Source organism: Sebastes umbrosus, chromosome 16 (assembly GCF_015220745.1).
Source record: "Sebastes umbrosus isolate fSebUmb1 chromosome 16, fSebUmb1.pri, whole genome shotgun sequence".
Lineage (NCBI taxonomy): Eukaryota > Metazoa > Chordata > Actinopteri > Perciformes > Sebastidae > Sebastes > Sebastes umbrosus.
The window spans coordinates 19,405,845-19,421,979 of record NC_051284.1 but is presented as its reverse complement, the minus strand read 5'-3'; the positions used below and the strand labels follow the sequence as shown (position 1 = coordinate 19,421,979).

At 40.1% G+C, this 16,135-nt stretch overlaps 1 protein-coding gene across 3 annotated transcripts in view; it reads left to right on the top strand.

Annotated features, from left to right (window-relative positions):
• Positions 1 to 14,051, top strand: part of LOC119474939 (brain-enriched guanylate kinase-associated protein) — a 48,179-nt gene extending 34,128 nt beyond the window's left edge. For all 3 annotated transcript variants that reach the window (XM_037747319.1, XM_037747320.1, XM_037747318.1), the window contains 3 exons: positions 2,589 to 2,696; positions 5,805 to 5,888; positions 9,637 to 14,051. In XM_037747319.1, the coding sequence (XP_037603247.1) occupies positions 2,589 to 2,696; positions 5,805 to 5,888; positions 9,637 to 11,169 (1,725 nt within the window). In that variant the 3' untranslated portion in view covers positions 11,170 to 14,051. The remainder of the gene's footprint in view (positions 1 to 2,588; positions 2,697 to 5,804; positions 5,889 to 9,636) is intronic.
• The last annotated feature ends 2,084 nt before the right edge of the window (positions 14,052 to 16,135 follow it).

Genomic DNA, 16,135 nt, shown 5'->3' with positions numbered 1-16,135 from the left:
TCTCGACAGCTGATTAATGAGACCCTAACAGAATTGGATTTGAATATCAATGCTGGCCTATTGCTTAAACTGACATTAATTGCCACCTATTAGATTGGCTGTGCACCCCTGTATTTCAAAACAATCACCGCCATGGAGAGATTAGAAAAGAGAAGGGTGGGAGGCCAAGCGGGCGCTTAGAGCTGTATCATTTGTCAGCTGGTGCCCAGTGGCAGTTTCACTATTATTAGTGTGCGTGTGACAGAGAGAGAATGAGAAACACAAAATCAATATTTTAGCCAACAGGACACACTACTGGCCCCTTGAGGCTGCAATGTTATATGCTCACAATATAAAGATGTTGTGCAGAACAATTAATAAACTGATGATTGGCAACGTCTCAATCTAAGAAACAGCCTCCAACCTGTCGAAAGCCCCGGTGTGATTGAAATCAAAAGAGTTTCTCCTAGGGCTATCAATCGATTCAAATATTTAATCACGATTAATCGCAAATTAAAAAAAAAAAAAATCACATTTTTTATCTGTTCAAAATGTACCTTAAAGGGGGATTTGTCTTAATATTAATATTATATAATATTTAATACTCTTATCAACATGGGAGTGGGCAAATACACTTGCTTTATGCAAATGTATGTATATATTTATTATTGGAAATCAATCAAGCCATGCCAGTTTTTCCTCGCCAAAATTTTGTGTAAGTTTGGAGCGTTATTTAATCTCCTTCTCGACAAGCTATTATGACATAATTGACCAATGGATTTTCCAGGTTTTCTAGATGCAAGTAGCATCACAGCTCGCTACAACCTCCAAAAGATCGATTGCGTTAATGTGTTAAAGAAATTAGTGGCATTAAAACGAATGTGCGTTATTATTATTAACACGTTATTATCGCATTAACTATGACAGCCCTAGTATATCCCCTTGGGAGCATGCATGTGCTCAGCTGATTCTATGACCGTCTGTTAAGATATGTTGTTTGCAAAGTTGTTTTTGAACTGAGGTTGGTGGTGCTGGAGGAAAGCTCATAGTGTGTTCAAAAAGGAAATAGATCATCCTCTGAAGAGGAAGAAAATTATATTCAATCAATCTGTCTCATTAGTTTCATGGGTAAGACTTTATAATAACCGTCATTAATAAATGGTAAATTGATTGTTTGATTGATTGATTGTTTATTAAACTTTCAAGTTATTTTACTGTTAACAATACCATTATAATAATTTTTACTTCTCAGTAATGCTATCATTTTAACAGTTTACTGTTGCACACAACATTTTATATACTATATTAAGTATTTGTTAATGATTACATGATTTGTAAACCTTTAAGAAATTGTTTTTAAAACATCTGTAAACATTAAATAGATGGAAATTGGCAACACTTTAATGGTTAATAATTGGTCTGTAAACCGTCTATAAACATTATTTGGATGGCTATTATAAAGTTGCAATTGATGATTATAATACCTTGTTAAATGGTTAATAAATATGTTGTAAGGCATCTATAAACATTATATAGATAGATATGTAATTCTTTGTCAATGGTTAATAATTGGTTTGTGGTCCATCCATCTATGTAAAGTTTATAGATGTTTTGCAAAAAAGATTTTTATAATAATAATTTGGTAATCATTAACAAATAGAATTATAAAATATCATGTATGCAACAATAAACTGTTAATAGTTTACTAATGTAATCAGAGTGTAATTGATATTGTCTCTTATCACCTATTATGCCTAATTTATAAACTAATTATTTCACATTACGCAAACTAATGATAAAATAACTAATTATAGCATTACTAATAATCAGTATACATTATTAATCATTCCATTGATTAACAGTAAAATAACTTAATTTAAGTTTAATTAACTATCAATTTACCATTTCTTAATGATTGTTATTATAAAGTGTACATGTAGGACTCTTAGCGTGATGATGTCAGATCTGGGTCTTCGTCTGGGCCACCACGGTTATTAGGACTGATCCTCAGGGCACCATGAATGTCTGTGCCAAATTGCAGGACAATGTGGCCGACAGTTGTCGAGATTAAAGTGGGCAGACAGACAGAAAGACGGACTAGCCAACCAGAAGACATCGCCATCATTAGGCTCCGCTGTTACTGAGGCTAAAATGTCACTCCAGCAGAGTCATTTTGCATTTCTTTGACAGTAATCACTGAAAATGGAACGAGTGTTTCATTTGTCATTCTCGCTCTCTCCCTCTTTATTTTTCTCTCTCCCCCTCTATTTCTCTATCTCCCAGAGTAATTGATATGATATGAGCACTGGCAAGTGTAATCTTCTTTTAATTAAGACCTGCTGCTGGCACCGGCTTCAGACTGATAGTGACTTACGGCTCTCTTCCTCTCATTTCTCTCCCCCTCTTCTATCATCTTATTTTTCTTCTGTTGCTCCTCCAACTTTGGCTCCCTCATCTTTCTCTTGTTATCTCAACACTCAACTCTTTCCTCCAACCTTTTACTTTCTGCCCCCCCTTCTTATGATCCACTCAGTCTGTAACATCCTTTGTTTTTGTTTTTTTAACAATTTTCTCTTCTCTCTTGTCGATTTCTTTCTCTGACACTGCAGACCCAGCACCATGAAGAGGAAAAGAGAGCTCTCAGCCGGGAAATCATCCTCCTCAACAACCACCTCATGGAGGCAAAGATCACCATCAATAAACTCAGAGAGGACAACGTGAGTACCCTGAGCTGCCTCGTGTAAGATGGGCTGCCACTGACATCTCTGTCAGCATTGTGCTTGTAGGCTCACTTGTACAAAATCTGAACTTTTTGGTGATGAGACTTCAGTTGAGGACATGCCAGAATCATATTCTGCCTTCAAGCAGTAGCCTGGGGCATTAAGGGCCACAGAGATCTGGGACCCTGGGGCAGTTGCTTTCCTTGCCTGGTCAGTAATCCAGCCTTTTTAGCACCTCTTCAAAAAAAAGATTTCCTGATGTGAATACTTTCTCCTGTCACATCAGCAGCGTTCTCCGTGAACACACTATTGCTAAAAGTGTCATATACACTGAATTTCTGCAACATCCTGGATATTTGTGCTTCATGGAGCCACAGCTGATAGAGGAATTAACTCTAAGCCACTGGGTGTTTTATAGTGATTATAGTGAAATCAATGGGTATCCTCAGGGCTGCTAGAATTTGGAGCCAGGGCTCCGTGGATCTGAGCTCAGGGCCATGTGACAATCTGGTGCCTCACTTTCTTTGAAGTGATTTTACTGGTATTTTGACTGGCGGGCTCCAGGTTAGGTAAGGTTCTCTCTCTTTATTCTGTGGCCATTTTTAGCTTTTCTGAGCTATAGAGAATTTTGACAATCCCTCCCAGATCGGGCCGGGCTGATTGGAGTCAAGGTTCATTTTGAGTGAGAGGACAATTTGTCCCGTCAGAGCCAGCAGCAAGGCAGGCATTTCCTCCAGAGAGTGAGCTTTTGAATTCACTGCTTATAACATGGGACTAAAAAATAACTTTCAAATGGCACATGCCTGAGACCTGACGGGAGAAGCAAATGCATCATTTTGAGTAAAATGTATTATATTTGTATTACTCTTAAGTGATAAAAACATTCAATGTAGAATAGAATACAATTCCTTTATTGTCATGGCACATTGAAAAGAAGTAGAATACAATACAATAGGTTATTACCATGGATGGATTACTGAATGGATGGATTACTGAATGGGCCTACCAGGCATAGACCAGAGGGCCCATGGGCCAAAGCCTCTGTTTGAAGTGACTCCTAACATATTTCGTTGGAAAGTCAATCAAAGGACTACAAAGAGGCACAAAATAACCACAAAGACAAGGAAAACAACCACAAAGAGATGCAAAACGACCACAAAATGACTACAAACACAAAACGACCACATGAAGATGCAAAACGGAAAAAGAACACGCGAAAAGGACCACAAAAAGACACGAAACGACTACCAAGGGATGCAAAATGACCACAAAGAGAAGAAAAAGGACTACAAAGAGACGCAAAACGACCACAAAATGACCACATGAAGATGCAAAATGGCATAAAGTAAACTCAAAAACGACCACAAAGAGAAGCAAAGGGACGCAAAATGACGAAGATGGAAAATGGCCACAGAGAGACGTAAAACGACCACAAAGGCACACAAAGCGATCACAAAGAGATGCAAAATGGCCAAAGAGAAAAGTCAAATGACCACAAACAGAAGCAAAACGACCACAAAGAGATGCAAAGCGACCACAAAATGACTACAAACACAAAATGACCATGTGAAGATGCAAAATGGCATAAAGGACACGCAAAAAGGGCCACAAAGAGAAGCTACAAACACAAAGATCCGCAAAACATCTGCAGCCTTGACATTTGTATTCGTTTTGTGTCTTTCAGTCTGGGTCTTGCTCCTATGTAAGAGGGGTGGGGGGTCCTCTATGTCTGTGCCCCACGGCCCATTGTCCCTCAATCTGTCCATGCTTATTACTGACTATCAGACTGCATGAATACCACGTCTATACAAAGCCACAAGTAACTGTCATTACTCTATTATTCACATAGTCATCTGAAATATATACAGTGTGTAAAGACTTCATCATAAGACCTCACAAGAACTGGCTCGCCAGCAGCTGGTGGCTGACATTCCCAGCAGAAACACAACTCACGTTAACTAAGACATCAGCAAGGACTGAGGTTTATTTGACATGTCCACAGAGAACTTCAGGGAGCCCACATGTCCCCCTGGCGACAAAAAGAAAAGAAATACAGTGATTCGGAAAAGCAGTCAGTGTTAACTGGTGGGGGAGCTGAAACTGCCAACGGGAAGGCTTTGATGGTTTGGGGAGTATTGTCAGTTCGGTGGTGTGACGGAGGCACAGGGAGGCTACAGAGCAGCTAGAACTGACCTTTATAAGACGATGGATTTCACAGAGGAGGGAGAGGAGTAGAAAGTGAGCTAAACCAGCTAACCACACACACACAAATATCAGCATTCAGAAAACAATTCAACTGAGCATCTGCTCTGCCAATGGATCACACTGCTCTGAAATTTAAGTAAAGATCTAACCATCCATTATAGAAAAGAAAGTACAGAGAAAGAGATAAATAATGCTGCACTAGCCTCCCAAGGCTGGAATGTGCAGATAAGTGAATGCATAATAAAATTAGCACAGACTGTACTGGGCAGATATATTACACAGGAAAAAGTTTAGTGGTGTTATTAAGATCCTGCAATCCCCCTGATGTCAACCTCGGGAAATAATATAGCCAAGGTGAAAAATACGAGCTAACTAATTAAACTCTACCAGCTTCAATGGATGAATTTGTCCCTTTGATTCGACGGTTCACTTAATCAATTAATTGCCTAATCCAATGGGCTACTTATCCCAATTTTCCAATGGAATACGACTACATTACGTGTGCTTTATATTGTATGCTATACTATAATTTTCTTATTATTGAAAAATCCAGTAATGCCAGGCTTTTTGATTTGTTTCCGCATGACCCATGATTAATTTATAAATACCTCATGAATAATAAATTCATTTTATTTTTAGATTTGTTGTTGCTTTAGTACCATGGTAACATTACATGACTGTATCATTAAATTATTTCCCTCAGAAGTCCCCCATAATTACATAATAATTAAACCCCAATTAGAAGGCTGTAATGTAAAGTGTTTTTCCCAGGAGGTGTTCGAACTCAATCCCCCTCGGTCACAAGCTTACTGGAACCACCCATGCTGCCAAAATGAATAGATCTTTAAAGTATGAATGTAGTGATTGAGGATGATCTTTCTTTCTGTCTTTTTCTTACAGGACCTGTACAGGAAAGACTGCAACCTGGCCGCCCAGCTGCTGCACTGCTCCAAGTCTCACTACAGAGCACACAAGATGTCTGAGGTGAGCTCCGCAACACTGCTATGACTGCATCAATGTGTAAATTCACATCTGTGCTGCAACAACAACGCTTGCCTTTTAAAATTGAGTTTAAACCATTTAAGAAAAAATACTTGAATTGCAAAGACGTTCAATTTAGTTCAATTAAATTCCAAATAAGACTAGATTGAATTATTAATGTTTTACTTCCTCTACGATTGCAGAAGGCTGAAGGCTGGTCCAGATTAAGCAGCTTGATTAGGGCTGTAGCTAGCATTAAGGACATTGAGGTCATATCCTCTGTATTTATTATGGAAATTAAGGGGTTTTAGAAACCTGGGGGACATTAACAGTCTTAATTAACATTTTCTCATGGTTGGCATTTTAGAGGATGATTCCAGTTTGGACTGGATGTACTAAAATTTGACTACTTTTTCGCCAACAAAGAATTAATAAATAAAAAAACGGACTGGGTATAGATATTGGTGACTATACGATACCTTACTCTAGGGAATATAAACATGTTTTGACCCTCTTTTTGATTCAAGACAATCATAACTGCATCAGTGTTAAATAGAAATAAATAAAATATAGCCTACTTGGATAGGTTGCATGATTTAAAACCTCATATTGGGAAATATAATTTACAAAAAAAGATATAACTTAACTGTTAAAGGAACAGTGTGTAACTTTTCGGGAGATCTATTAGCAGAAATGGAATATAATCTTCATAACTATGTTTTCATTAGTGTATAATCACCTGAAACTAAGAATTGTTGTGTTTTTGTTACCTAAGAATAAAAAAAAAAACATAAAACATATATCCAAATAATACTAATTTTAGATAGGCGGGATGTATTTGGGAGAACTTTGACTATAATCTCAGTATTACTCAAATCCTGGCTCTAGCTGTGGCTGAGCTTGATGGATAAAACTACATCATCAATCACTAATTCTGTATATAATTAGTGTGCTAATGATTTATTCTTCATGCATTATTTCTGCAATGGAGAGATGTTCCCCGTGTCGTGTCAGTGTACCTTTAGAAGCCTTAGTGAGTGGTTTTCACAATAAGACGGAGGCGCAGTGCTCATGGCCTCTTCATCCAGACTGATGAAGGTCTGCTGTCTGAAGTGCCATCTGTCTGCACCCCGGCTGTGCATAATGAATGAACGAACGAATGAAAGCCTGGCCTGAGACGACACCTGATGATGCACAAAAGAAGAAAAGTTCTGCTCTCCAATAGGGCAGATAATTGACTGAAGTAGTGAATACAAATACATTACTATTCAGATAATTAAATATTCATCAGTTATTTATGATCATAAATATGAAATGGGACAATTCAACTTTAAAAGCCTCTAAAAAGATGATGTTTTCCATTTTGACTTAAATAAACAGTGATGGACAAGAAGGCAGGATGGAGGCAAATTTTACTAGCTATGTAACTTTTGCAGAACAAGAACTGACAATTATGGGATAACAGTAAATGCCAGAAAACGTGTAATGCTAGTACAAGAAAACAATAGACAGTAAAGTTAGCAAACTGACTCGGTGATATGCGTAATACAGCAATACCTGTCTTTAGTTTGCTAACTAACGCTATTGGTCATACAAGGCCAAGTAAAGATGTAGCAGCAAAAACCCTGAAATAAATAATACTCCACTATAATACTATAGCTAACTAGCTCTACCCTACAATACACAAACAATGCTGCTCCTATATTTCCATGTCTTCTATAGATCATCAACTCATGAGGTTGTTTGCGAAACTCCTTATGTTTTTTAGTTTTTCGGTCTTTAATATCTGCGGCAGTGTTTCCATCCATCTGTAAAGAGATGCATTCTCTTGCCTTGAACACTAGGGGATGTAGTCCGTGTACTATAAGGATTTACGGACACAAAGCAAAACTGTGTGGAAACGGGACATTAGGGTAAGAATATCAGTAAATCTTCGGTTATACTTTCCGTAAGGACTGCCGCACAGACATGAGCTGACGTGGAATCGTGACAAGGAAACGTTTGAATCTTTTATACTCTGTGCGGATTTCTCTTCATGGCAAACTGACATTCTCAAAGCTCCTCAAAGTACTCAATTTTCGCCACCCATCTGCATCCGCGTAGTTAAAAAATTTGCACACAGAACCCGTGTGAAGATCCGTGTCTGATGGTGTGACGTCACTTTGGCTTTGCAGACACTCACAACCCTTCGCGAATAGTAGTATAGGCCAACCAGAGTCAGAGTAGGGTGGGTCATGCCTTCACCGTGGTAGAAAAACAAATATCGCAACCGGGAAACCGAGTGACGTCATTCTGCATAATAATTAACCATGTGCTTCTGTTTTCGGGATAACCAGCTGTCGGAAAATGTTTTTGGACTATTGGGGTTTCAGAATAATGGGCTGTCGGAACAAAGGCATGGCACCGTGTTTTATTGCTAAGAAATTAAACGCTTCATTTGTAAGAGGCAGAATGTATTTTTTCTTCTTTCTGAAGTTACATAGTCTCACTTTCAATAAAATAATTTGGCTATAAAACATGAAAGTGTAAAACCACTTCTAAATGTGGAGTATTTTCAGGGAATAGCCTTCACAAAGTGGCTGTAAATTACTAGAATGACTAAAATAATAAGTGCCACTTCCGTCCCCATTGAACCACTTTATTACAATAAATGGAGACCTGTAGACGTGCATGCCGTCACGTGGATTAACACTGTGTCACTGTTAATTAAGATTTGCCTCAGATAGCAGCTAATGCTGAGCTAGCTTACTCGGAGCACACACACTGTATATCATTTTGTGCTCCCCCCCCCACAGCCTCACCTACTTTCCATCTCCATTCCCTCTGGGAGAGGCAGCGGCTTGCTAAAAATAGCTCAGACTTAAAAGATGCAGGTTATTTTATGCCGAGGCGAGCTTCTATTTCTTAACAAAGCCAAGTCAGTATTTTATCTTTTTTTTTTCTATTCCCAGCTGGAGACCCCGAGCACTGGTTTAATTTGAATCTAAGCCATTCCCTGTGGAACTGATATGTGTTTGATGGTAGACAGAAGAAAGACAGAGAGAGAGAGAGAGAAGGAATGAGGGCCTTTTGGTTGTGAAGGCAAGAGGAGAAAGATGAAAGGATAAAGAAAGGGATGAGAAAAGAGAGAACTCAGTGGGGCAGAACAGTTCCTACTGACCCTGACCAGCTTTAATAGGCACAAAGAAAACCAGTCTGTAATTGACAGGAACAGTTTTCTCAAACATGAGCCAATCAAACAGATTATGTCTGTCTGTCTGTGTGAGCGAGAGGAGAAACAGATGGGAGAGAGAGAGAGAGAAGGAGATTTGGAAAAAGGAAAAACAAGATTGAGTTGGGAGAAAAAGGAAAACAAATAAATAAATAAATAAATCTTGTGTTCAGCAATTTTCTGACAAGTTCATTAGAGAGGGCCAAGTAGTGCAATTCCCCTGAGATACACAAGCTGGTCTGGACTATGTGAGCTTTGCGAAAATGAATTACTTTCTAAGCCAGAGCTATCGATTAAAATTGAGGAATGACTCTAAAAATAACTTCAGTGCAGACGCAGAAAGCATAGAATATGTTTGAGGAAGAGATTCAAGTTGATTGTATGAATAATTAAGAAAAGGCTGCTTCATTTTTGTAGAGATCTTTTCAGGCTAAATCTGAAGATCGGCTCAGCAGCTGTTACAAAAAACATCTGTGTAGATTTTTTGTTTTAATTTCCTCTTCATCAAGCATCCTTTGTCTCTTTGTATGTCTGTTTTAGCTGCCGCTGGATTTCCAGGAACGCATCAGTTCCCACATGGAGAAATACAATCGGGGTAGCGGAGCCACCATAGCGATGTGCCACTCCAATTACTCCGACGCTGTGCCCACAGCCTTAATCGCCAAGGTCTTGGCAAAGCCCGAACCAGGAAGCAGTTGCCCCGTAACGCGCTCACCGAGCCCACAGCCACCGGAAGGAGACTTTCTTACAGTAACGGGAAGCACTGATCACCTGAACCGCCGCATTTCGTATAAATCATCTGACCTGTACTGCAGCGATACGGCCCTCTACTGCCCTGAACGATGGCAAGCTACAGAGCGCAGGCAGAGCGTCGACCTCCACGGTACCGCTCTGCTCCAGCTTCACGCCCAGAACTCCACTGACAGCAACCCAGATGAAGAGGCCTACCACTCTGGAAGCTTCTCCCACCACGAGCCTCCATCCTCCTTCAACCAACACGATGACTTCACCGGTAGCCTCCCTGCCTCCAGTTCCTACTCCAGCTTCAGCCTGGCGTCGGACGAGAAGGGAGGAGTGAGTGGTGGTTGTGGGCGCACTGCCAGCAGCACCTTATCCTCTTCCCACCAGGGTCTCTATATGGACTGGCGAGATGGTGGCAGTGGGGACTATGAGCGCAAAAGCATGTCCTCCTATGATAAAGACAGCTTCCCCAAGTCCCTCAGCATCCAGCACATGGTGACCCCCAGGAGCCCACAGAAGGACACATCACCAGCGTACACAAGGACGGCTTCATGCTTCAGCGAACCGTACCATTCCAGCACCCCTCGCCTGGCCTCCTCTCACAGCATGGGGTCCACAACCGGACTGGTCCAGGCTCGGGGAGGAGCCCCGGACAGCCGGGGTGACATCCAGGTCCCTGAGGACGACCTGAGCAGCCGCTGGAGACAACTCAGCGTGGAAGACATCAACACGTTCTCATCTTCCTACCGTAACGTCACAGGGCGGGTCTCTCCGTACAGTTTCTCAGAGCGCCACTTTGCCATGGGCCCCTCCAATAAGGTCAAGGGGTCAATCTACAGCAGCTTCCAAGAAGGAGATGACGTCTTCCACAGCCGCGTGCTGGACCAGTGTTTCGCTGTGAGTCCCCCGTCGCCCAGCCGCAGTCAGAAACCGAAGGAGCATCGCAAGCAGGAGAAAACCTCCGTGCTGTATCGAGCCAAGGAGGACAGTCAGGACTCGGAGTGCAGTTTGTTCCTCTCAGGGAGCTCTAAAGAGAAGGAGAGCGGTGGGGGAGCGACGGCGGCAAGCAGCGCCAAGAAGGACTACGTGAATCTGAGTGCAGACAGCTCGGCTGAGTCCTTACACCAAAGCTCCCTCGAAGCCTCGAGTCTTCAACACTACCCCAGCCCCAGGCCGAGCGTCCGGCCTCGCCCGAGCTCCAGCTCCGCTCTCAGCGTCGGCCCCGCACTCCCAAAGAAGACCTCTCCAAGATACCAAAAATTTGGCAGCACGGGACTGACGAGGAAGGACAGTTTGACGAAGGCACAGCTATACGGTACACTGCTGAACTGAGCTGAGAGCTTTTCATTTTATGCATGACGATGATGATGATGATTCCTAACTTACTGTACGTCTCAAAAGTCCCCTGCAGCAAACACATACTTGGTGTGACGGGGTATTAATATGTTGTTGTTTTATGTATCTCTTAGCCAAGGCACGTTTCATGCAGTCTGCAACACTTTTTCTATTGTATGTCATGATACGGTGTAGCTACCTGAGACCAGCTATTCAGTATGTGTTTGTTTAAATAACAATGATTATAGAGCCACCGGGAAGAACTACAGCACAGACACGGCGACATGAACATACTGTGCCCTTTTTTCTTGGTGTTAAGTACTGTTTGTAAAACCAGCAAAAGATCATTAATTCCTGCTCTAATATATACTGTATAGATGATGGACTAAAGTGTGTGCAATGGGGTGACTTAATTACACGTTTGGGATTATGTATAGTGGACCCTGCTGACTGCGAGCTGTTATAAAGATTTATTCATTCTCTATTTTGTCTTAAACAAAATGCATGCTGTATAATGCATAGAAATAATTTCAAGCTAAATGGTTTCTCATAGGGACATTACCTATAATCGCCACTAACTAAAAAGGATATTTTATTACCACTTCCAAATTGGCTAAACAAGAGATATTTAAAAAAATATATTTTGTAAAATCCATGTAATATTTATAGCAAGACATTCAATTTCGATTATGAGAGTTCCGTCCTGATGCTAGATTTCTCCCTTGTTTATTGGAAACTTAAACTGCCTGATATTGTTTGTTGGAAAAATAGCTCTAAGGGGCTGATCACACCGAGTTGTGTCGCTAGAAACGCGTCACCTGCCGTGCGTTCCTCTCTGGCGCCGCACGTCACGTTTTTCTACCGCTTTTTAGACGCATATAAAATATTCTCTTCAACTTTTCAACTCCAGGATCGGAGTCGCACCGCTTGTCAATGTCACACTTGGCCCAGGCAGCCAATCAAATCAAGCAAGAGACGGGCTTTACTACTTTACCACTTCCTTTCTCCTGTTTTGAAAGAGGCTGGGACACGGTGTTGAGCTATGGTGTATGACACATGTGCAGTGTAACTGGAGCTGCGGTCGTGCGTTGCTATTGGCTCAATTCTGGCGATTGCAGATCGCTGTTGGATTGTGAGAGAGTAATTCCTATTTAATGTCGTGATAGTTTTGTATAGGCTACTGTCTTTGAGAGTGAGGGATAGACCACATTTTCCCAGTATTCAAATTTGATCACCTGGTTGCAAACACACAGCCCCGCTCCACAGGCTCACCTGTGTGGTCTTGAAGGGGTCGCGTCTGTAGCGATGCGTCTCTGTGTGATCAGCCCCTAAAAAAGATATATATATATATATATATATATATATATATAAGAGAATTACAAGAAGTTGCCAGGTGAACAACAAAAGAATAGAAATGGTTAAACAGAATTGCGAGAGGAATTTTTCTTATTTTTGTATCAAAAAGAGGCTGCAGAAGTAGTTACCCTCATACCAGGACACTTGTGAAATTGCCTTAAACCTGTTCAATGGACAGAATGGTCTCCATTATAACAACTGTGTACATACTGTATTATCTGCTGTATTGTTACTGTATGTATACACTACTGTTCTTCCTGTCAGACACAACACACACAAGGCCAGTTTCTTAGAAAAGGATTAAGTCTGTTCTTAGACTGGGGATATTTTTCAGTAGAGAAATTTGCTTTTAGTTAAAGACGATGAGGCTTAATCCCTGTCTGAAAATCTGGCACACGCAGCAGCATTTCTACCCTGATACAAACTCTTAAACACTGTTGGCACTAGTTGCACAAAACAAAGTAAGTGCTGGATCTTCTCGTTTTCAGAAGATTAATTGAAACATTCTCCAGGCAAGCTGGCAGTTCTGTAATGTATGCACAAAAAAGTCTCCACCTAAGAAGGTGGTAGGAAACGACTGATTAAAGACAAAAATGTACAGTCAGTGTGTTGTTTTCAAACCAGCATGCTGAATTAGGCTGTTTTAGAGAAAACACTGTGAAAAAGCGTGTATATATGCGTACATAGAAAGTGACAAAGACATGCTGTCCTGTTGGTGAATTAAAAAAAAAAAAAAGGATAAAGCCTTATGTTAAATAAAGAAAAGTTGTCCTGCCCCACAATCATGCCACCATCTGCTACTGTTACTAGTATAGATGGGGAGAAAACAACACTGTTCCAACATCTGTACGCCCCTTGGCATGATGGATCTTGGAAGGATTTCTTCCTGCCTGCGTAGCTCTATAGATCTGAGAGGAATGGCGAAAGGGGATAAGCTAAATAATCAGAACTCAGCTTTGCCCTCGAGCAGTAACATATAGATTTTTCCGGAAGGCCATGCCTCTACCTCTCCCATTCCTGCAGATCTGTGAACTGGCTTCAGGCTGTTTTTTTTTTAAAGATTTAAAACCTGCATCTCTTCTTTTTGACCTTGGCATGTTATGAAGGTGAATCTGAGCCACAAAAAGTCTCCAATTATATTCTTATTTGGTACAATGTATAGGTATCTAAATAAAGGATTGGAATTAATGTACAGAGGGATTGAGAGGATATATATGGTATTTTTGTTGTGGACATAATGTATAAAAAGAGATATAGATACTAACATACACAATTGTTATTACACTATGACTATTTTTTATCCAGTTTCAGTTGATGTTATATTTATTGAATGTTTTGACCCTGAATGACGAGGCTGAAGCGGTTCTGTCCTGTTCTACCTCCAGCCCTGTTCCAGGAACAACAGGCCAGCTGTCTAAATGTCAACATATTTGTCTGTCTGATGCATGGTTATATATTTTTGCTGTGTGTTTATTTACTTAATAAAGATGGGTGTTGGGAAATGCATCATTGACTTCCTGGGATATTGTTTTACATTACTTATTCTAGAACTTTAAAACCTTAAGATCCTAGAAATGTCTTGATCTGAAGACTCACAGTGCGGGACGGTTTTTGACCTCGATGCATTTGTCACGATTCCAATTGGCTCTCTCAACCGATTGTAGCCACTCCTAGGTATTTGTTATACGTTATTCAGCTTTATGAAGCTGCAATTAAGCTTTATGTTATCCTGTCAAAACTTCTATGCGTATGGTCTTTAAGACAATGTCTATTTCAGCCTCCTCGCCTAACATGTAAAGGTCAGAGTTAGCAAAGGTTAACTGGGGAGGTGTTGTGTTTTTTTTTAATGTTTTTAGTTTGTTATGCCCGTCTTTTGACATTGCTCAACTCTTTTTATTGCGTTTCTATTGAATGTTATTGATTTCAAGGGCTTTTTAAAAAAAAAAATCTGATTACACCGAGAGTATTTTTCCGTAATTGCCAGACTCATACAGTAGATGTGTACGCAGAAGTTGTCAGATCCTTTAAATATATTTGCGATAGGGCTGTCAATGTTAACGTGATAATAACGCATTAATGCAAATTTGTTTTAAAGCAATCGATCTTTCGGAGGTTGTTCAGGGATCAGTTTTAAAGCTAGAGTGAATATACTGGTATTTGAAACTACAAAACCCATGTCATACTAGCTTGTGGGGAAGGAGGCTAAATAACGCTACGAATTTACACTAAAGTTTAGCAAGGAAAAATGGGCATGGCCATTTCCAAAGGGGGTCTTGTGACCTCTGACCTCAAAATAGGTGACTGAAAATGGGTTCTATGGGTACTCATACACATACATTTTTATAAAGCATTCATATTTGCCCACTCCCATGTTGATAAGAGTATTAAATGCTTGACAAATCTCTCTTCAAGGTACATTTTTAAAAGGATGAACAATGTGCGATTAATTTGCGATTAATCATGAACAATCATGCAATTAATTGAGATTAAATATTTTCACTGATTGACAGCCCTAATTCGTGATTTTGAAGATTCTTCCCCACCGTCTTAAACACCCACATTTTAGGCATTGAACAGACATCCATCACCATAATTGTTAACTTGAAGATTTATGCAGTAAGTTAAAAGTTTGGTTACTTACCCTTCAAACATCAAAGTGGCAATTCCATCTTCAAAGAAGTCTTTCTTGAAAAGGCCCTCCAATTTTCACCCCGATTTTGCTGGTCTTGAACTTTAGCCAGCAAAAAAAGCACTACAAACTACAAACAGCAGTAGCTTTCACCAGTTAATACATGCAAATTATCATTTGACTTCACAAATTTGCCATGTTGTCCTTTAAGCCAAAAACAATGTCAGTTGAACTATTATTAACTACAGTATAAACAACCGCAGGGGCTAGAAAAAGTACTGAGCCATTAGAATTTCCCACAGCGCCAAACAGTAAAGTGTATTTTAAGGACTGTTCAGCTAGATACTGAATAAAGATCATAAGCATCTGTCTGCACTTCGCTGCTCTGTTGTTGACTGGCAGGATTTTGGAAGAGCCTGGCAATGTTTTGACAGATGTCTGCGTATTTTCTTTAGTTCTGTGGTTGTCTCTCTGTGATGCTTTAAGCTGTCAGTGTGAAAATAAAATGTCATATCAGAGCAGTGAGAACAAAAAGGCATAGAGGAAAGTGATGTGTATGCAGAATGTGGAATGAAAAACACTTCTGATTAGAAAAAAATAGATTTTGTTTTCTTTTTGTTTTGACAAAAACTTCAAGAACATGATGAAGTCCCTCGCTGTTTTTGGAGTGGAACGCGGACTATAAAGGCATTAAGGTTGTGTGTGTGTGTGTGTGTGTGTGCGCATCGAGACTGCTCTCCCACCGCCTTCCACTTTAGATAAAAGTCATAACAATAGTTCACTCTTTGAATTGTACATAAAATTCCTTTTATCTGTGCATCTTTCCCAGATATCAAGATATTAAAACAATGTAAGATGGTCCAAATATGAAAAACATGCTTACAATAACATTTACACCCTAGAGAAGTTCATATCAATGGGAATGAAGACGTGGGTGGTACACAATGTAAAAAAAAACAGTTTTTCAAAGGCGTCAGT